This window comes from Podospora pseudocomata (genome assembly GCF_035222375.1).
Source record: "Podospora pseudocomata strain CBS 415.72m chromosome 1 map unlocalized CBS415.72m_1, whole genome shotgun sequence".
Lineage (NCBI taxonomy): Eukaryota > Fungi > Ascomycota > Sordariomycetes > Sordariales > Podosporaceae > Podospora > Podospora pseudocomata.
In genome coordinates this window covers 1,401,781-1,421,227 of record NW_026946363.1, presented here as the reverse complement: position 1 = coordinate 1,421,227, position 19,447 = coordinate 1,401,781, and the positions used below count along the sequence as shown (strand labels likewise).

Below are 19,447 nucleotides of genomic sequence, written 5' to 3'. Positions count from 1 at the left end.
GAGCTCATACCCATTCGGCCTTACTCCCCGACAACCCCTTCCCCCTTCCCTCCCCAACAACCTCAACAACAACCACCTCCCCACCCCCCTCCAAAACCACAACCTCTCCGCTCCCCCCATCGACCTCCATCCCCCTCTCCAGCCCCTCTAGGAAATGATAATTCCTCCCCCTCTTCATCCGTGGCCTTCTCTCACCCTCCCCACCCAACCAAGTTAAATCCACCCTCACCACCTTCCCGGTGCTTTCCCTTTTTCTCCCTCTTTTACATTCAGTCACCTTCTCCAAAAAGATATCCAGCCCCCCAGCCGTAAAAACAGGCGGCAGCACCCCCTCGTCCATCCAAATACTAGTGGTTTTCCCCCTTTGGAGCAAGACTTTTCCTTTTTGCTCAGACGACTCTACCCTTTTACCCTCGCTTCCTCGCGAGTTTTGAGCTTTGGTGGGCAGAGAAGGGGTTACCTCTGCTAGCTCTGACGAAGTTCGGCTCGTTTGTCGTGTTGGTTTTTGGTTTTCCAACAGGTCGGGAGATTGTTGGTCGAGGAGCGAGAGGTTGGCGAGGGTTGGTTTTGGGAGGGTTTTTACGGGGATGGGCGTGTCTTGTTTTACTGGCGGGTTTGGTCTCGGCGGTGAGCCTTGGTTTCTGTTGGGTATGCGGGCTGGCTTCTTGATGCTCGTGGTCTGCTGGGATGAATCTGGCTTCATGATGGGGCCTGAGAGCTGGTCGAGTGGTTCGGGAATATCGTTTGGTAACGCGAAGGGCTTTTCGGTTGGTGTGGGTGGAGTTCTGATAGCAATTGGGACGAGGTTTACTGGCGCTGGGCGGGATTCTGAAGGGGTTGGAGGCGATGCAAGATCTTCTGGAGATGGCGCTACAAGTGTTGGGCTGAACACAGGTGTTGAAGATGACTCGGGGGTTGTTGATGTTGGTTCAATAGTAGGCTGTTGATCAGTGATTCTCTCATCTCGACGTTCTATGCGTGGGGTGCTTGTTTTGACTATGTGAGGCTTGGACAGTTGTGTAGTTGCAGGCGATAGCTCTTGTGGTTGCTCTTGCGATTGCTCTGGCTGTCTTTGCTCTGATCGTGGTCGCTCGGGTAATCGACGCTGAGGTGGCTCGTGTAGTTTCTGGGGTGGTCGCGGAGGCTTCTGCACCTGACCGGCCTGTGGAGGCTTTGCCACGGGCAGTGATATGCCTTCCAGCGACGACATAAGGGTCGTGAATGGAAAGATGGTGCTCTCATTCTGATTGAGATCCAATACCCGTTCTCGATCACCAACATCCTTGAACTCCTGAACAACATCCCTGATCTTGTTCTGCAAAGCTTTGTCAAGCTGAGCATGTGCGTCGCTGAGGGAAGATATAGGCGGGACCCTCCAGCCAGTATACAATCTTCCATGGCTCTTGGGCACATAGTACATCCCGTGAACTTGAATGAACAAGTTGCACATATAGCATGCGTCCTTGTTTGAACATATTACCCGGGGCTTGCGCGCCACTGGATGAAGCCCATAGTAGGCCACTATCTGCACTTCCGCATGGACCTTCGACTCAGCCAGTATCTTCCTGGTTGCCTTCCCAAACACTGCGTTGGCCATTGTCGGATCCGTCTTGACCTTTTGGCAGATTTTGTTGATATTGAGAGGCAATTGAGCGCCGGGATGGCAACGTGAGAGGCATTCTGATAGTCGATGAATGGTCTCAGAGTTTGGAACTCTCAAAAATGCTTCCTCGTTTAATTTGATCGTTTTGACCTCCGTGTTGTCAAAAAGTATGCTCCTCTTCGCCAGCTGGACTAGAAAGTGTGAACTCTCGTAGTACCGGGCAATCTTTCCAAGTCGAGTGACAAACCCAGTTTTCATCAATGGGTTGATATTCAGTGCTGAGAATAGCTTGTCAAACTTGATGCTTGCTATAAGCTGGGACGACGTGTAAGTGACCCGTTTGAAACAGGCTGTTAGAGCTACTACTTTGCAAGTCTTGAGCTGTTCGAGGTGAGTGAGTAGCTCCCCAGCCAGTTTAATAAATCTGCGAGCTTCTGTTTCCACCTTCTTGGTGTATTTGTATTGGCTGACAGCATTGATGATTTGCTGAATGGGTGAACCGAAAAAGGACTTGTCCTTTGGGGCCTTCTTGATTCCAGCCCGCTGAACTCCGAGACGAGATAGCAGCCGTGGTTGGGACATATCCAGTATCGCCGTCAAAGTCTGATCGTGGGTGTGATCGTCCGAGTCTGTGTGTTTGGGGGCTAGACACTTCAGCACCCTTTGCAACCCATCTTGGATCCTTTCCAACACATCATCTCCGCCGCCGGCATGGTCTTTGTTGATGGCCACTCTGACACATATCCCGTTTCCATTTCCCAACTCTTCCACAGAGGCTGCCACCACATGGCTGGGGTCGTCGGAGATACCAGAGAGGAAAGCCAAAGTGCTTGCCAGACTGACTTCGGTTTCGAACGGCAAAACTCGCGAAGAGTCAGGTTGGGACTTTAGGAATGGTGGCTTGTTCACCAGCGGAGAGTATGAGGGAGGGCTCAGAATGGAGAGAAGTGATATATCTTCAGCACAGGCAAGCTCTCGCTGGCGCTGCTTCTTGGAAAGCATGATGGCTCATCAGGGCCAAAGACCGAGGTGGACTAGCATGCTCAAAGGACAGAACACAAATAGTCCTCGACATAGATACGAAAAAACATCAGAATGGATGAAGTGAAGAACATGTGGGGAGGATTTGAAAAATCGAGGAATTGTCTTCTGCACATTTCCGCTACTGACAGCTTTGTTGAGTCACAGAGAGTCCTCTAGATGGTAGGGGGAGGGGTAGATGCAGTGAGGCCTACAACTTCAAAGCCTTGTTGTAGTTACACAGAATAAAAATGCGTGTGTGTGTTGGGGGGGGGTGGGGGGCGTATTTGTATTGGGGCCCATCACCTCCAAACCCCCGTGCGGGTTCTAGAAGCTATGCTCAACCAAGGAAAGTACATATCGGCAGACGGTATTCTATTGAATGGATCAGATCTCTGGTCATAACATGGTTGCTTTGGGGGTACTCACTGTCCAACGTCCAATATCTCCTTCTAACACCTTCCCATTCGCCTTGGCCCTCCTCGGCCAGTCGGGACATGTCAACATCAATCACTTTCCACTCAACATCAAGCCCAGCATCGGCAAGATGAAGCTCCGAGACCTTGGTATAGACATCGTAGCAAATCATTCGATCCGCGCCAAGGCCGTTGAAGAAACCAAAGATGCCATTGCTGTCCAGCAGGCCGGGGATAAGTTCAGTAAAAAACATGCGTAGTTGCGAATAATCTTCACCAAATGTGTCGAAGTAAATGGCATCGTACACATTGCCTTCTTGCAAAAGCTTGACGCACACCTCTTGCCACTTTCCTTGGTGAATCTTGTAGGCGCCAGGCTCAGGGGCGCTTGCCTCCCAGCTTGGGCCAAACTTGGAGTCGGGGCTAGAAATGTGTTCAAGGACTCCGGGATGGGCCTCAACAATGTGATGCTTTGCTGGCTTAGTCTCAGCGAACATTGTGTCAATGATGCCCATACCAAAGCCGATATTGAGGATTCTCTTCCCTGGTTCCTTGCTCGGCAGCAGAGCATCAACGCTCTGGCGCATGATATCTGTTTCCCAGGCCATCATCACTCCATTACCCTCGTCGTCTACCAACTTCCCGTCAGAGTATGTCAGCTTCGACCTCAGATATTGCTCCGAGTTGACATCGACCGCGTCGTCTTGTGGTGGGACAAATCCTTGTGACGCTTCCTCCGCAGTTCCGTTTGTTGGTACATTGATCAGTTCAGGGGCCTCCTCTCCATCCTCGCCCACAACCACCATCTCCGACTCGCCAGCCTCCTGATGAGCATCCCCCTCGTCCTCTTCCTCGTCGTCACTTTCCAGCTCCTCGTACCCCTCCAGCACCCCGAAAAGCATCTCAGCTCTTACACCAGCGTCAACACAGAGGTTGTACAGCTCAGTCCGGCCTAGACGATGGGCGACGCAACCAGGAGTCTCATTGCGATCGTCGACATCGTTCCAGATGCCTCCCCAAAGCAAGAGCTCTTGAACTGTCTCTCTCGCAGCCGCCAAATCGGCCTCATCGTCATCTTCGGAAGGGGGACCGCACGATCGGATGGCGGCGTGCAGCGGCGTCTCCCCGGTCAGGGGGTCTTGGCCCCTGGCGGCCTCGGGGGTGTCGAGGAGCTTTTTCACAGTTGCGACATCGTGCGCCCAAGCCGCGGTAAGAACTTTTTGTATCTCGGGTGGGCAGGCCTCAGAGATGCGGGCCGAGATGGCATCCCGCTCGGAGTCGAGGAGGATCATGATGGTCTAGCTGAACTGGCCGTCGCTTGGTAGTCGTTCAGTCAGGAAACGAAACCAATCTCTTGCTGCGATCAGGTTCTGGTTTGGAAGTCGACTTCGTACTTTGTGGCACTATCCAGGCCTAGGACAGCCTGTGCGATTTAGCGGTTGCCCCTCCCCCTCATCGACAATTTTTTGCGGGTCTGTGGCCGTTATCGTTATCTTTTATCGCGACAAGGTGGGACAGGTACAGGGCTTGCACTTAGGACTCGGGGTCATTCTGTTGGAATTTGGCCGTTCTACAAAGTTTAGGTTGATTGGCACCTCAAGGACTTTACACAGTAGGTATCGAGATAAATGATAGCCCTTAATCCCTTTTCATTCTTGAGAAAGAAAGCCACCTGTTGAACGTTGAAGACGGCAAAGGGCCCAGGCCCAACCTAGCGTTGTTCTTCACCAAAACGTCATTCCGATGCAAGCTCAGGACGAGCTAAGATCCACCGAATCCCGGTCGGGCGCCAAGAGAAAGCCAAGTCGAGCCATTCGCCAATGGCAACCAATGTTGGTGAAACGTGTGTCGGTGATGGCACAAGTTGCTGTGCCTGGGCCATCGTGGCTTCCGCTGGTTACAGAAGCCCCTGTTGGTCTGGCACCACTTGCTGCGCCAGCCTCTGGACTGGCTTTTTCCGCTTCTTTGTGTTTTCATCTCTTCAAAGTTTGAATAGCTTCACCACGAGAAAGAGACGAAACAAAAACACTCCAGGTCCCGAGCCGAACAGCCCACTGCGCTTAGCTGGGCTCCTGATCCGCAACAGTGGAGCTTGCATCCCAGGATACCGCTGAGAGAAGAGAGAAACCTTGCGTTGCACTTCAGTTTCGGTGGCAACTGGCAACTCTACAGCAACTGTTGCTTGGCTACTGTTAACTATATGGGCAGCCGTTAGAACCTGCCCCGCCGGTCCATGCTGATTATCCACGATCTCAAGACTCGACAAATCACTAAACAATACGCCCGAAACCGCAAGCTCAGCAAGTCCAATTGCCGCGTCCGTCCCGGCGTTGTCGTCATGAAGTTCGGCGAACAGCTCCGATCGAGCGCCATCCGCGAATACCAATGGTACTACATCGATTATGACGGGCTCAAGGCCGACCTCAAGCATCCCTCTGGCTCTGTGCAGCCCGTCGGCGACAACAGCACAAAGCCCAACAACAGACAGCAATCGCGCCGCGAATGGACAGAAGACGATGAAAGCCGCTTCATCAGCAAGCTCGAGGCCGAGCTCGAAAAAGTGCACACAAAACAGCAGGTCAAGGCGATGGAGATCTCGCGTCGTATCGCCGTCAGCGAGCGCGAGGTCCGCGATGTGGTTAACCGCCTCAACGAGCGCGGATTGAGCCAAGATGGGCCCAGCGAGGAGGAGTTCATGCTTCTCGAGGAGGACCTGAGCGACATCATTGCCGACGTCCACGATCTCGCCAAGTTCGTGCAGCTCAATTACACGGGATTCTACAAGATCATCAAGAAGCATGACAAAATGACTGGATGGCACCTCAAGCCCGTCTTCGAAACCCGCCTCAAGGCGAAACCATTCTACAAAGAAAACTATGATGCCTCGGTTGTCAAGTTGTCCAAGCTGTACGACTTGGTTCGAACAAGAGGAAACCCCGTAAAGGGCGACAGCGCAGCCGGCGGAAGCCAGGCCAGTTTCATTCGCAACACGACCAAATACTGGGTGCATCCCGACAATGTCACAGAACTCAAATTGATCATTCTAAAGCACTTGCCTGTTCTGGTTTTCAATGCCAGCAAAGAGTTCGAAGCCGCCGATTCAGCCATCACATCCATCTACTATGACAACCCCGACACGTGGGAGCTATACGAGGGTCGTCTGAAGAAAACAGAAGGAGCCGAGGCGATTCGATTGCGTTGGTATGGCGGTATGCAGAACGAGACCATCTTCGTTGAGCGGAAAACACACAGAGAAGACTGGACGGGTGAAAAATCAGTCAAGGCCCGTTTCGCCATCAAAGAGAAGAATGTCAATGCCTACATGCGTGGCGAGCTGCTCCCTGCCGCTATTTTCGAAAAGGCTCGCAAGGAAGGCAAGAAGTCGGAAAAGGCCATTGCCGAAGACGAAAGATTAGCCAAGGAGATACAGTGGTCGGTCTTGAAGAAGGGCTACAAGCCAGTCTGCCGATCCTTCTACCACCGTACCGCCTTCCAGCTGCCTGCCGACGCCCGAGTCCGTATCTCGCTTGATACTGAGCTTACCATGATCAGAGAGGACAACTTGGATGGTGTCACGCGCTCCGGTGATAACTGGAGACGCATGGACATTGGTATTGACTACCCATTTTCACAGCTCCCACCCGGAGATATTGTGCGGTTTCCCTATGCAGTCCTCGAGGTCAAGCTTCAAACACAGCACGGCCAAGAACCCCCCGATTGGGTACGACAGCTGATTTCCAGCCACTTGGTCGAAGCCGTACCCAAGTTCTCCAAGTTTATCCACGGCACTGCCACCCTGTTCCCTGACAGGATACACCTGCTGCCATACTGGATGCCCCAGATGGATGTCGACATTCGGAAGCCAGCAAGCCATGACTTTGGCATCAAAAGAACAGAGCACTCGGCCACAACATCGACATCAGATGACGAGGACGAGGAGGACTCTGATGACGAGGGTGGAGTATTGGGAGCCCAAAACGGGGAATCTATCAGACAGGGTGCTGCCGCTCGGAACGGCAGGGCCCTTCTGGCAGCATCTGATGTCGAAGACCAAACTGTCGACCGTCCTACCAATGATGACGTCTATCTTTATGACTCCGATGACGAGGATGATGAAGACAGACTAGCGGAGGCGAGAAGGGTTGGTGGGTGGACATATTACCAGACTCTGGCTTCCACCACAGCACACACTGTCGGCCATGCAGTGTGGACTGGTCTGAAAGCTATTGTCCCACGCCCTCGGGCAACTACCGTACCTCGCAACGCAAGACTGGAGTCGCTTTTGGGTACCGGCGAGATTCAACAAAAGAGATTCAAGGCGCCCAAGGGGAAGAAGATCTATGTGCCCGTTCGCGTAGAACCCAAGGTGTACTTTGCGGCCGAGAGAACGTTCCTGGGTTGGGTATGTTGCCTCTCTTCTACTCCCTGACAGTAACGATTTGCTAACAATCAGCAGCTTGAATACTCGATTTACATTGGCACCATCGCCGTGACCTTGCTCAACTTCAGTACCAAGCGCGGCGACAAGGCCTCATTCATCGCTGCCGGTGCCTTTACGTTCCTGGCAGTAATGTCGCTCTGCTACGCCGTGGTCACCTATCTCTATCGCAGCAAAGCCATCCGTACCCGCCAGGCGGCGAAATACTACGACAAGGTGGGGCCTACGGTGCTATGCGCTGCTTTGTTTGTTGCGGTTGCGTTGAATTTCGGATACGAAGGGACAAGTAGGTCAATGTGGTGATCTCATATCAGATGGGGTGCAATTTGGATATGGAATGTGGGAGGGTGTTCTTGTACAACAAGTCAGAACTGTTTTTGTCAGCGAGCATAGGAGAGCGATGCATACTTTTTGCGATTCAATGGTATAGAATGTAGCCAGCAAAACACAGCACAGCATGACACATTCAAGACTTGTCACAACTGAGTCGGCGATGAGACGTTGAATAACATGGTCACCGAGGGAGTCCCTGCTCCACCGGCCAGCATCGGGGATCAACGGATGTGACTCGGGCGGGAGGTTCGGCCTCCACTTTCGGAGCCCCTCTTTTTTGCTCTTGTGTTGTACTGTAGCTCTCGGGGAATAGAGATGATTTTTCATTGGTGAAGTTGGTTTCAACATCGAACGAGAAGAGGGAAAGGGAGGTTTCGGGGCTGAAGTCGGCGCGGGATTTTGAGCCATCGTATCAAAGAATGTGGGCGGGATACTCCGCCAAGTTGTAGACAACAAAAACCGCCATCCCCGATGTCGTGCTTTGTGACTAACCCGTTCTCGAGCCGTTACGGCGGTTCCAGCCCCTTGGGCCAGGGTTGTCTGCCGAATCTGGGGTATTTCATGGGGTGTATGCGAAGTCGGACATGACTTATAAATTTAGAGATGTCTTGAATTCCATCTCATCTTTCAAGTTTCACTGGTGACTGTTGCTCTTTTCGGCATATGGTGCGTGAATAAGCACATTCCATAATCACTCACACTCACCTGTAATCTCACTCTCGCTTACACCTGAGTGAGTCTCACGCCAGAAGAGAAAGTCAAATTACCTAAGTCAGCAAAATGCCCGTCAAAGTCATCACCACAGAACTCGGGCACTCTCTCCCACCAGAGCAGCCTCACAACATCACCTTTCACATTCCCGGCTGGGAGACAGCCAAAGCCCTCCGCAGAGGTGACCCAAACCTCTTGTCTAAACTCAGCTCCATCTACCCCCGTTTCGGCCCATGGTGTGAAGTGCGTCAGGTAAGCGTTCCCCTTTCCCCTTGTTCACTCACCCATAGTCTAACTTCACCACCAGCTCTCAACCGCCCTCCACAAAGCCCTCTCCCTCCCAGAAACCTACGGCCTCATCATCTTCGTCCACCCCGACTCCTTCACCACCGCCCAACGCTACTCCTCCGACGGCAAATGGCGCAAACCGGAGCACCTCGTCCCCCCATCCGACCTCTGGTTCCGCGTAGTCGAAATCCCCATTTCTTCCGAGGACAAAGTCAGGCTGTATATCACCGCCTTCCCCCAAAAGCACGCCCCGGGGGTAGTAGGCACATGGCAAAACTATGGCTGCGGCATCTCCTCCCGCCTAGCCGCCGCCTGCCTTGCCCACCTTGACTCCCTTGCCATCCTCCCATTTACCGCCACCGGCGCGGACGATGTCTCCCTCCCCAACATCCCCGAACCAACCTATCTCCCCCTGACCGAAGCCCACACCGGCCTCAAGTCTCGCATCGTCGAGCTAGCTCAACGCTCTCCGCTCGACAAGGAGAAAGCGAATTTATTGTCACCGGAGAATGTCTTCCTTTACCCTACTGGCATGGCCGCCGTGTGGAGGTTGCACAACGCGCTTATCACCCTTCGTCCAGAAGGGGAGATTGTCGTTTTGGGGAGTGTGTTCCACAACAGCTACCACCTCTTCGAGGAGTCACCCAACGGGATGAAGCACTTTGGGAGCTGTGACGCAAAGTCGAATCTGTTTGACGAATTGGAAAAGTATCTGGAGGGGGAGAAACAAAAAGGGGGGAGGCCGGCGTATTGCTTTGCCGAGTTCCCTTCTAATCCGATTCTGGTCTCGGTTGATTTGCTTAGGTTGAGGAAACTGGTACGTCGTCCAGACAGATCCAACCCCCATTTTCTTGTGGGCAAAACCACTGAACTGACAAATATGTGCTAGGCCGATAAATACGACTTCCCTATCATCATAGACGACACAATCGGCTCCTTCGCCAATATCGACGTCCTCCCCGTCGCCGACGTCATCGTAACCTCCATAACCAAGTCCCTCTCCGGATACGCCAACGTACGTCTCCCCCTTTTCCACCATCCCTATCCCCCTTTACTAACATCTTCCACAGTGCATGGGCGGCTCCCTCCTCCTCCCCCCGTCCACCCCCCTCTCCCCCTCCCTCTCCCCCCTCCTCACAACCACCTTCCGCAACGAGTACTTCCACCCCGACGCCTCCCTCCTCCTCTCCAACTCCCAATCCTACCTCGCCCGCTCAGCAACCCTAAACTCCAACGCCCTATCCCTAGCCACCTACCTCAACTCGGAAGCCCAGGACCCCTCCTCCCCCGTAAAAGCAGTTTTCTATCCCCCCTTCCTAGACACAAAGCCCAACTACGACGCCGTAATGCGCGCGCCAACTCCCGAGTTCCCTAACCCGGGGTACGGCTGCCTTTTGGCCGTCGATTTCGAATCCCTCGACCTGGCAAAGACATTCTACGATAACCTGTCCGTATACCAGGGTCCTCACCTCGGTGCCCACCTCACTCTTGCCTTCCCCTTCAACGATGCAATCTGGGGCGTTGAGCCAGAGGCGGCGGAGTACCTCAAGACTTTTGGGGCGAACCCAGAGCAGGTCCGGGTATCGGTTGGGTTGGAGAGTGAGGAGGAGCTGATCGATACCTTCAAATACGCCGTGGAAAAGGCAAAGGGGGAAAAAAAGAGGCTGACAAGTCAAAACTGACAACAGCAGATACAATGACAAAATGAAGCCCCTTAATTCAACGTTCTAAGCTACTATAATCTGTGATCAACGGAACTGAAACCATCCGCTACTCTTGAACTTCGTAATCCGTATGCTCTGCAATCCTATACCCAATCTCAACAAACACTCCAAAACACACCCGCTTAGTGGAAGTTCTCCGGGTGCAAAATTCCATGCATATTCCCCTTTTTGACCCTCTCCAGTGTCAAAGCCGCAATCAATGCAGCGCCCACGCCGCTTCCATCCTCGGCGGCCAAGATCTCGATGGGGTCGTCATCGTTGGGATCCGCCTTTGCGGGCCAGTCGAGAATCTCACGAAGGGCAGCCGCACCGCGCTTCTTGAAGTGAGGGTACTTGTTGAATACCGACCCGTCAGCGCCGACGTGGCATTCCTTATAGCCCTTCTTTTTGCTGATGGCAGCAACGCCGCAGGCTGAGAGACGGGCGGCACGGGTGCCAATCAGCTCCGCAGCACGGCGGATAAGCTCGAGCTCTGAGGGGTTGGGATCGATGCCAAGTTGGTTCTGGAAGAGCTCGCGGGTCTCGGACAGGTTCTCGAACGGGTCACTGTACTCTGGTTAGCATTCAACATCAATCAACTTCTGTAAATAAACATACTCCTCAATGGCCGACAGGAATGACGAGTCAAGGGTGTACGGCCTCCGTAACTTCCCAATATCCTGTCCGGCAAAGATGTTGACATTATGGTTGTCATGCAGGTCTACCATGATCAAGCGGAAGATCTCTCCCAGGTATAACCCTGCAATCATCTTCTCAAATGCCTGTTGACCGGGGCGAGGTGAATCCGTATCAATGGATTCATCGTAGGGAGTCCGAGGGAGCACCTTATGCTCATTGTCGAAAGCTCCCCACTCGCAGTTGATAGCCATGGGGGTATCGGGTGGGAGGTTAAGGTGCGCAAGCTTAGGGATAGAACCACAGTCCTCCATGTAAGCGGCATTGCAACCGGTGCCAAAGATACAACCAATCTTCATCTTAGTGTCGGTGTACGCAGAGGCAATGAGGGTGCCGGTGGTATCGTTGATAAGAGCAGTCAGCTTGATTGGCACGCCCTGTGGATGGTCAGCATATCATCGCTCATCCCTTAGCCCCCTAGACATACCCGCTCTTGAAGGGCCTTCTCAAACATGGGAACAACATTGCGGCCCTCAACACCATCGATATCGAAGCCCTTGGTCCACCGCTGAAGGATGCCCTCATCAATGTAATTTTGAGTGGCAGGGTAGGAGAAGGTGAAGCCTAGAGGAATCTTGTCGAGCTTGGCGACATCGCCGTGGTGAGTCTGGATGAACTGCAACAAGCACTCGGCAATGTATTCCCACAGATCTTCAGCCACACCTGTCTTGAGCTCCTCGGGCATGCGGTACTTTGACTGGATAATGTCGAATTCTGACTTTTGCTCCGTCAAAGTGATCTGGCAGACACGCAGGTTGGTGCCGCCCATGTCAAGGGCCAGGTAAGTACCGGTCTCATAGCCAGTGGGAAAGGACATGACCCATGTTGGGTTCATGGGCTTTGACGCATTAGCCGTGAGTAACACCCAACATTGGCTCAAGATAAACTTACGATGGTCCCGCCCTCCTTGCTGAGACCCTTTTCGAGTTCATTGACAAAGTGGTCGGTAATCTGTTTGAGCTTTGCCGTATCAACCGTGAACAGCTCCTCAAGGCGCTTAATCTCCTTGAGCAGGTCCTTGGGGACTTCGACAAACGAGCCTGAAGACATGGTCAGTTAAGAAACAAGGGACAAGAGCGCACAGGCCTTGCCCTGTCGGCTGGACTGAGAACTGTTGCTGGAGAAAATAGAGTGGTGTCGGTAGGCGTGGCTCTTTGACAGAGGAATTGGGTGGTGTTGGTTGACGTTGTCGGGATTGACCAGGGATCTCATGCCGAAGAAAGACATGGCTCAGGTACTTATTTGTAGGGCAAGGTAGGAGGCTGGGTACCTAATGCAGGCCAGAGTAGGGATCGAATATAGCGATTCGCAAAAAGGGTACTTTAGGAAGAAATATGCCAAGGCAGAGCAAGGTGGGGAAATGCTGGGAAGCCTGATCGGATAGGTTGGTGGTGTGTTGGTGACTGAGCATGCAGAAAACCAGAAGAGTGAGTGATGTCACATCATCCAAGATTATCGCGGACGGTACACAGATAGGGTCTTCACTCCAACGTGACTTCCGCTTCGCCTCTTCCCGGATGATACGCACGCGACACGGCACCAAAACCACACAAGGCGCTGGGGGGAAGAACCACTTGGCCCTTCTGAGTATACAATCAGACGGATGGCAGGAGCAATTGTGCCTGACTTTATCTTGTATTCAACAAAAACAATAGGCAGCAATGAATAAAGCCGAGAGGGGTTATGTTGGGCATGGAAAGCTGTTGGAGATTCCCGAGCTGGGGTTTGGAGATTGCAACCAACTGTTTACGTACCAGTGCCTTTTCGGGAGGGAGGACGCTTGGGACCAAGACCGACCATTTTGATGTTGTAATTGGAGTTTGGGTAAGATATGAGGCTGGCACGGCTGGATAATCTTTGTCTTGCCAACAGTTGAAAAGGAGCTGACTGAGATTCGAGGCGGTGATGATGCTGGCGATGTCCCGCTGTCTCTGCTCTTGCCGCTGCCAGGGTCCCTCGAGCAGGGGTAAGCTACCCCGCGGTGACGGCCCAACAAGCACTGACCTTCCCTACTTCAGCCATTGATGGGTTAGGGTTGTTGACTAATTTGATATCTCAATTCATTTATTTTAGAGAATTACTATCCATCAAGATAGCTAGTCCCACATGCTATTAACAGCATCGATCTCCATCCTGTCAAAAGCTTCAGCCGACACCTCCGGAATTGGTCCTTCGACGTCATATTTCCATCCAACATACGGATCCTTGTCCCGGGATACCCGCATCACGGCCATGTACCGTTTGCGAATTTGAGCTTCCATATCGGCCTCAGCCAACTTCTTCACTTGCTGGGCCTCCAAGAGGTGGAACATGGCCCTCGCCAACGACATATGTGGCGGGGTTCGAGGGAGAAATCCAGTGAGTTCTTGTTTCAAAAGTAAGTAGAAGGAAAGATGGCGGTTTGTAACACCCACCAATGAGTCTTGCAAACTCAGCTGAAATGAGGGGGGAAAGAAACCAGCCCATGCCCGCTCCACGAGACCAGTGAGCTCGTATTTCACTCGTCCATCATCGGTTTCAACCCCTAGGACCATGATGTTCTGAGGCCTAATGTCGTTGAGGCAGAAAACAGCCTCTTGGCCTCCTTTCGGCAAATTACTAGGGCATCCCAGTGGTGTATCTGATCGATGCACTTACAACTTCCGCATATCATCATCGTTGATTCTGAACGAGTCCACATGTTTTGCCGCAAATTCCAGCACAATGCCGGCCGGATCAGACACAGGCTTCATGCTGTTAAATCGGTTTACGAAGATGTTCTTGAATGGCTGGTCAAAGCCAAACACTCGCAAGAGAAAGGCCATGAAAAAGGCCTCTGTTTCCAGGAATCCCGACAATGGGCCCCCGAAGGAAGCCTTGGCAGCCTCCGTAAGTTCTTCCTTTCTGTGCTCGCCGAGTGATTCCTGGAGGGTGTTCTGGACTTTGTAGTCTGAGATCTTCAAAGATTGAAGTGAAAAGAGCACCTCGACCAGGTTCTTGACCACAGACTTCCGATTCTCATGGTTCATCTTTTCCCAGATGTTGTCCAGGGCAATTCCTTTGTCAAGTTCCATGACCCAAAACTGGAACTTTCTTGCTTGGTCATTGGTTGCCTCACCGATTTTGATGGTTGCTGGAACAAGGTGTTTGATGCAAGATGCGGCTATTTTTTGCATAGCAGCAACCGTGTAAAACGAGGGTGCCGGCTTGTCCAGAGCCCGGAGGCGCACAAAGCATGAATTCTGGCCATGGTCAAGCTTTTTTAGTACTAAGGCTTTGAAGACGCAACGATCCCCGTCCTGGCGTACGGTGGCCAGCCTTAAAAGCACGTTTTTGCCGAATATCTGGCACAGGAGGCTGTTGTCGGGTACTACATTAGGGTTATGAAAGGTGGCCATGACTTGCGATAACGTGGGTAAGTTGGTGCAATGAACGGAAACTGATCTATCTTGATTATATGGGGAATCTTATAGTGCTCGCCTTCTAGCGAGCAGTTGGCTGGAGTCAGTGAGCAAGCACATTCTCCAACCACAACATCACTCAAACTTGGGACAAGCCTCTAGCAAAGATGATTGATACTTCAAGATCGAGATGTGGTTTGGCTCATCGTACCCATGTTTACGTAGAAGCCTATAGTGCAAAAGCCAAGTCAGCATACGCGTAACATACAACACAGTTATTACGAAGAGGCCAGGGTGACATACGCTCGGGAAGCGACTGGGCAAATTGACGCTGATGAATGGTGCTTGTTTCAACGCTGAGTCTTTCTGTTGTGCTTTTGGTGTGACATATGTGTCTTGTAACTTCTCGTTTCACTCCTCAACCTCACAATCAAACCAGCATATGGCCGAGTTTCGGGTCACCAGAACACCATTAAAAGGCCGTATTACCCAGTTCAATGAGATCACCATGAACACCATGATGCCACATTACAGATACCGTAATGACACCTTCACATTTACCAATGATGCCACGTCAATGGAGCGCAAAAGCCGGCTTGAAAAGATTCGAGAAGTTGTATATAAGAAAATGCAACGCACCGAGTCTCTCTACCTAACAATGTTTCTGTCATCGACATTTCCATTAACCATCACTCGACAGCTCTCACCCACAAACTACAACCAACACTACGTACATAAAAACACACAATTCTTACGACCAACAAGCTTTCTTAGACACAATGCCGGGAGTCCCAAGACATAACGTCTGCGAAATATGTGGTGCCGCCATCAAGGACGGCCATGATTGTGGCGCAGTCACCGGCAGTAGCTCAGAGGGAGAGGAGTCTGGAGGAACGAAGAAGTAACAAGTGGACTTGAAGTTGTTTTATACGGCAACAGTCCTAATCAATATGAAGAATTTGGTCTGCCATGTTAGCTGCCACGCACTTGGGCAATATTTTCTTGCGTTACACGGCCTTTAGGTTGGAAATAAGAAGACTTATTCATCCCACCTCACATCAACTTGAACCCTAAGCATAAATGTGGAATGATGCTTTGACCGTCCTCAAGTTCACGAGTTGAAGTTGAAAGGGGTCCATGGACCCACTCAGGCAGGCTGCCTGGGTGGGTCACTTTTGGTGCGTGCTTATTGGCCGAAAGTTCTCACACCCTGAGCCTTTGCTTCCCTCACACTCAAAACCACACCACTGGCACACGAATAACGCTCACACATGAAAATGATTTTATGACACCTATGAAGACGAATCACATTATCAACGGGTATTTCTTACGTCATCATTATGTCTCAAACGGTATGTTGGCTTCAACCTACAAACTCTCGTGAGTCACTCACACACAACCCGAACCCCCTCACTAACTTTACATCTCAGAGCACCCCTCATCCTCGAACTCAACTACAACAGAGCTTTGTGCTCAGTCCCATCACCGCCCTCGAGATCTATCATGCCGAGTCCAACTCTTCATACCTCCTTGCAGGTGAAGACACCTGGCTCAGAATTTACGACGTAGCCACCTCTCGCCTCGTCAGCCAACTCAGAGTTTTCAACTCACAGCCTATCCATGGAATTCATGCTTGGAAATCTGAGGATGGCACCCCAACAACAGAAGGGGGATTCTTGATTTGGGGTGGGCAATCTGTCATGGTTCTCCCACCGTCGTCAGTTGCATCCCTCATTCAAGGAACCGCCCCTACCGAGTTACCCACCGAGTTTCAAGCGCCAGACTGGATCTACGATGGCATCCTCTTCTCTTGCAACGGCGAGACTCTGGGCGCGCTAGTCACCGCTCATAACGAAATTGTCACTCTCAAACTCAGTTCAGACGGAAACCTCCTTGAGCTAGGGCCTGTGGTGTCGCCATCGAGGCCCATCCTGTATTCTGCGAACCTCATGTTTCTGGGCGACAACACCATCCTCGTAGCAGGCGGCACAGTATTCGGGGAGATTATTGTCTGGAAATACTACCTGGACTCTTGCAGGCCGTCTCAATGGGAGGTGCTATACGTGTTTGGTGGACACGAAGGGTCGATTTTCGGTGTTACTATATCACCAGAGCTCGAATTTAGCCCTGGGTCAAAGTTCAGGCTACTGGCAAGCTGCAGTGACGATAGAACAATAAGGATATGGGACATTACTAATCGACATCTCATTGTCCGGGAAAATGGAATGGAAATAGATTCCAAAGCCCTTGGGGAAGGGAGAGAGACCGGTTTTGGTGGTAATTCGGAAGTGAAGGAGGAGAACAAAAAAGACTCAACAAGATGTGTGGCAGTTGCCATGGGACATTTGTCAAGGATATGGCATGTCAAGTTTGGGGAATACACATCGAGATCAAATGGTTCCATTAATGTGTACTCATTCGGCGAGGATACTACAAGACAAAAATGGGAGTTGAGTCTTGACTTGACTGGGTCGGAAGGGCCAAAGGGGGCTTTGAAGCACCGCACGACTGACGGTTGCCATAACGGCAAGAATATTTGGTCCGCTGCTGTCTCGAATAGGGAGGGACGGGCTTCCATAATAGCCACTGGCGGAGCGGATGGAAAGATTGTCGTTTCTGGGGGTTTGTCAAATTCAGCCTCCGAGGGTGGCTTTGAGGATTTTGATCTCAATCTTTCTTTTGATGACGTTCTTGAACACATTCAAAAGAACTCAGAGACTTCCTTAATGAGCCCTCTGGCGAAAGGAGACCCCAGGCAAGCCTTTCAAAAGTACGCCTTCCTGTCGGATTCCAGGGTGGTTTCAACCACATCTCCCGGGAGGATATTCATGGCTGATATCCAAGGAAAACCAAAATGGAGGGAGGTACAGCTGCCTGCTGAGGTTGTGGCTGATTTGAGGTCCTACAATGTTATGAAGACCGTGGCTGCGGACACAGTTGTTCTCGGCAGCGCGGCTGGAAATGTCTATGTCTTGCAAAGCGAAAAGCCAATCCGCTCTGTTGGACAATTGCCGGGAAAGATTCAGGATATTCTGCCGCTTGTGGCCGCCGATGCTCAGAATTGGCAGGCAGTCGTCACGGTGCTGGGTGCCGACCGCGCTTATATTCTCAGTTTCAACGCTTCAACGAACGAACCAAGCTTTGGCGATGTTACCCTTTCTCTCAAGGAAAACTACATCCCTACAGCGGCAGCTCGAGTTGGTTCAGTTATTATGCTGGGGTCTCGCGTGGGTTTCGTCACCTCCTATCCCAACTCGGGAGACGCAACCGATGTCCTCTTCCCAGGGTGCTCCTGCCGGGATCCCAAAACCAAAGACGCCATTACCGCCATTGTGCCTTTGCCTGGATGTTCCCGCGAGTTTCTTACCACATGTCGGGACGGAATATACCGCATGTACACCCTTAGGGCGGACAATCGTACCTTTAGTCTCCGACATGAAATCTCACCGCCAATGGGCATGATCGAGGGTGCTTGGTTCACCACAGCCGAGAACCCAGAACTCATCCTCCATGGATTCAAAGGAAAACAGTTCATCTACTACAATGCTACAACATCCGCCGTCCTAGCATCCCTTGAATGCGGCGGCGCCCACCGCTCCTTCGCCATTATCTCCGCCTTGTCGAACCCCAACGCCCTTCGCCTGGTTTTCACCAAATCCTCTCACCTCCGCTTCTACTCACAATCGTCCACCTTCCTCAGAACCATCAAGGAAGGCGGTCATGGTAGAGAAATCCGTGCTGTAGCGTGCAGCTCCTCGTTCAAGTACATCGCCACAGCAGCAGAAGACACCGTGATCCGCATCTGGACACACTCGCCAACCGGACAAGGTTTCAAGTGTCTTGCCACGCTAGAGAAGCACTCCTCCGGCATCCAGTCCCTCCAGTGGAAGGGTGACAGCACCCTCGTTAGCTGCGGCGGAAGCGAGGAGCTCTTCATATGGGACATCACCCGTCTCGAATCAGACTATGAGACCATCGCTGTTAAATGCGAAGCTGTCTGGAACTTCCAAAGCAAGGACAAAGACCTGCGGATCATGGCCTTTTCCTGGTCAACCAACTACATCGGGGAGTACCACAACGAGTTTGCGATTGCGCTTTCCAACTCCACCATCCAGACGTATGCCTATGGCGAAAGGACTCAGGAATTCGAGTTTGGCAGCGAGGCGAAATATACGGGCGCTTGTCCGACGCAGTTGCGATTCTTGTCTAATGGAGACATCCTGGTGGCGTATACCGACGGCCACATCGCCATTTGGACACGTACAGACCTGAACATAAACCCGGATGTTGGGCACGCGAATAACTCGCCGCTGAGGTTGAAGTTGTTGTTGAAGGTGCATCAGAGTAGTATCAAGTCTCTTGATGTAGTTGATCTGGAAGACTGTCACTATGTTATCTCCACGGGTGGAGACGATAACGCTCTTGTCATCACTGATTTGAGGATGGAGGAGAATGATGTGAAGTATGTGGTGAGTGGGCGGTACAGGGTGTCTTCTGCTCACGGCGCGGCTGTGACGGGGATGAAGATTGTGAGGGATGATACGGATATGATTGAGGTGGTGACGGTGAGCAATGACCAGAGGATCAAGCTTTGGAGAGCGGTACCTGGAGAGGGCGGACAGGGGATGGAGATATCGCTGCAGGATAATAGGTACAGTGGGATAGCTGATGTGGGGGATGTGGAGGTTATTGAGTCAGGGAAGGTGCTGGTGGGTGGTGTTGGCATGGAGGTTTGGGATTTTAACCCGTTCAAGTGACTATGAAAGGACAGAGGAAAGAAAACAGAAAAGGGCTAGACAAAAGTTCATTTTGCACCATACATCAAAAAGATTTCTCGCAATTGATGACACGCACAAACC

At 51.9% G+C, this 19,447-nt stretch overlaps 7 protein-coding genes across 7 annotated transcripts; 3 read left to right on the top strand and 4 right to left on the bottom strand.

The window, feature by feature from the left end:
* Positions 1-4: 4 nt before the first annotated feature.
* QC762_106800 (uncharacterized protein) lies at positions 5-2,605 on the bottom strand (the record flags this gene model as incomplete). The annotated part of the gene is made up of 1 exon (XM_062885080.1): positions 5-2,605. The coding sequence occupies one exon, from the start codon at positions 2,603-2,605 to the stop codon at positions 5-7; it is 2,601 nt and encodes an 866-aa protein (XP_062748012.1).
* A 358-nt stretch (positions 2,606-2,963) lies between these two features.
* Positions 2,964-4,555, bottom strand: RMT2 (Arginine N-methyltransferase 2; the record flags this gene model as incomplete). The annotated part of the gene is made up of 2 exons (XM_062885079.1): positions 3,053-4,555; positions 2,964-2,998 (listed from the first exon to the last, which is right to left on the bottom strand). The coding sequence occupies exons 1-2, from the start codon at positions 4,329-4,331 to the stop codon at positions 2,964-2,966; spliced, it is 1,314 nt and encodes a 437-aa protein (XP_062748011.1). The 5' UTR covers positions 4,332-4,555.
* Positions 2,996-7,780, top strand: VTC4 (vacuolar transporter chaperone; the record flags this gene model as incomplete). Its single annotated transcript, XM_062885078.1, has 2 exons — positions 2,996-7,441; positions 7,496-7,780. The coding sequence occupies exons 1-2, from the start codon at positions 5,273-5,275 to the stop codon at positions 7,778-7,780; spliced, it is 2,454 nt and encodes an 817-aa protein (XP_062748010.1). The 5' UTR covers positions 2,996-5,272.
* An 810-nt stretch (positions 7,781-8,590) lies between these two features.
* Positions 8,591-11,015, top strand: QC762_106770 (uncharacterized protein; the record flags this gene model as incomplete). Its single annotated transcript, XM_062885077.1, has 4 exons — positions 8,591-8,773; positions 8,829-9,626; positions 9,699-9,824; positions 9,880-11,015. The coding sequence occupies 4 exons, from the start codon at positions 8,591-8,593 to the stop codon at positions 10,489-10,491; spliced, it is 1,719 nt and encodes a 572-aa protein (XP_062748009.1). The 3' UTR covers positions 10,492-11,015.
* hxk1 (hexokinase) lies at positions 10,498-13,111 on the bottom strand. Its single transcript, XM_062885076.1, has 4 exons — positions 12,100-13,111; positions 11,636-12,046; positions 11,131-11,585; positions 10,498-11,079 (listed from the first exon to the last, which is right to left on the bottom strand). Exons 1-4 carry the CDS (start codon positions 12,256-12,258, stop codon positions 10,656-10,658), a joined length of 1,449 nt encoding a protein of 482 aa, XP_062748008.1. The 5' UTR covers positions 12,259-13,111; the 3' UTR covers positions 10,498-10,655.
* A 193-nt stretch (positions 13,112-13,304) lies between these two features.
* Positions 13,305-14,585, bottom strand: QC762_106755 (uncharacterized protein; the record flags this gene model as incomplete). The annotated part of the gene is made up of 2 exons (XM_062885075.1): positions 13,305-13,788; positions 13,846-14,585. 2 exons carry the CDS (start codon positions 14,583-14,585, stop codon positions 13,305-13,307), a joined length of 1,224 nt encoding a protein of 407 aa, XP_062748007.1.
* Positions 14,586-15,814: 1,229 nt separating this feature from the next.
* Positions 15,815-19,442, top strand: WDR6 (WD repeat-containing protein 6). The gene is made up of 2 exons (XM_062885074.1): positions 15,815-15,940; positions 16,019-19,442. Exons 1-2 carry the CDS (start codon positions 15,929-15,931, stop codon positions 19,343-19,345), a joined length of 3,339 nt encoding a protein of 1,112 aa, XP_062748006.1. The 5' UTR covers positions 15,815-15,928; the 3' UTR covers positions 19,346-19,442.
* The last annotated feature ends 5 nt before the right edge of the window (positions 19,443-19,447 follow it).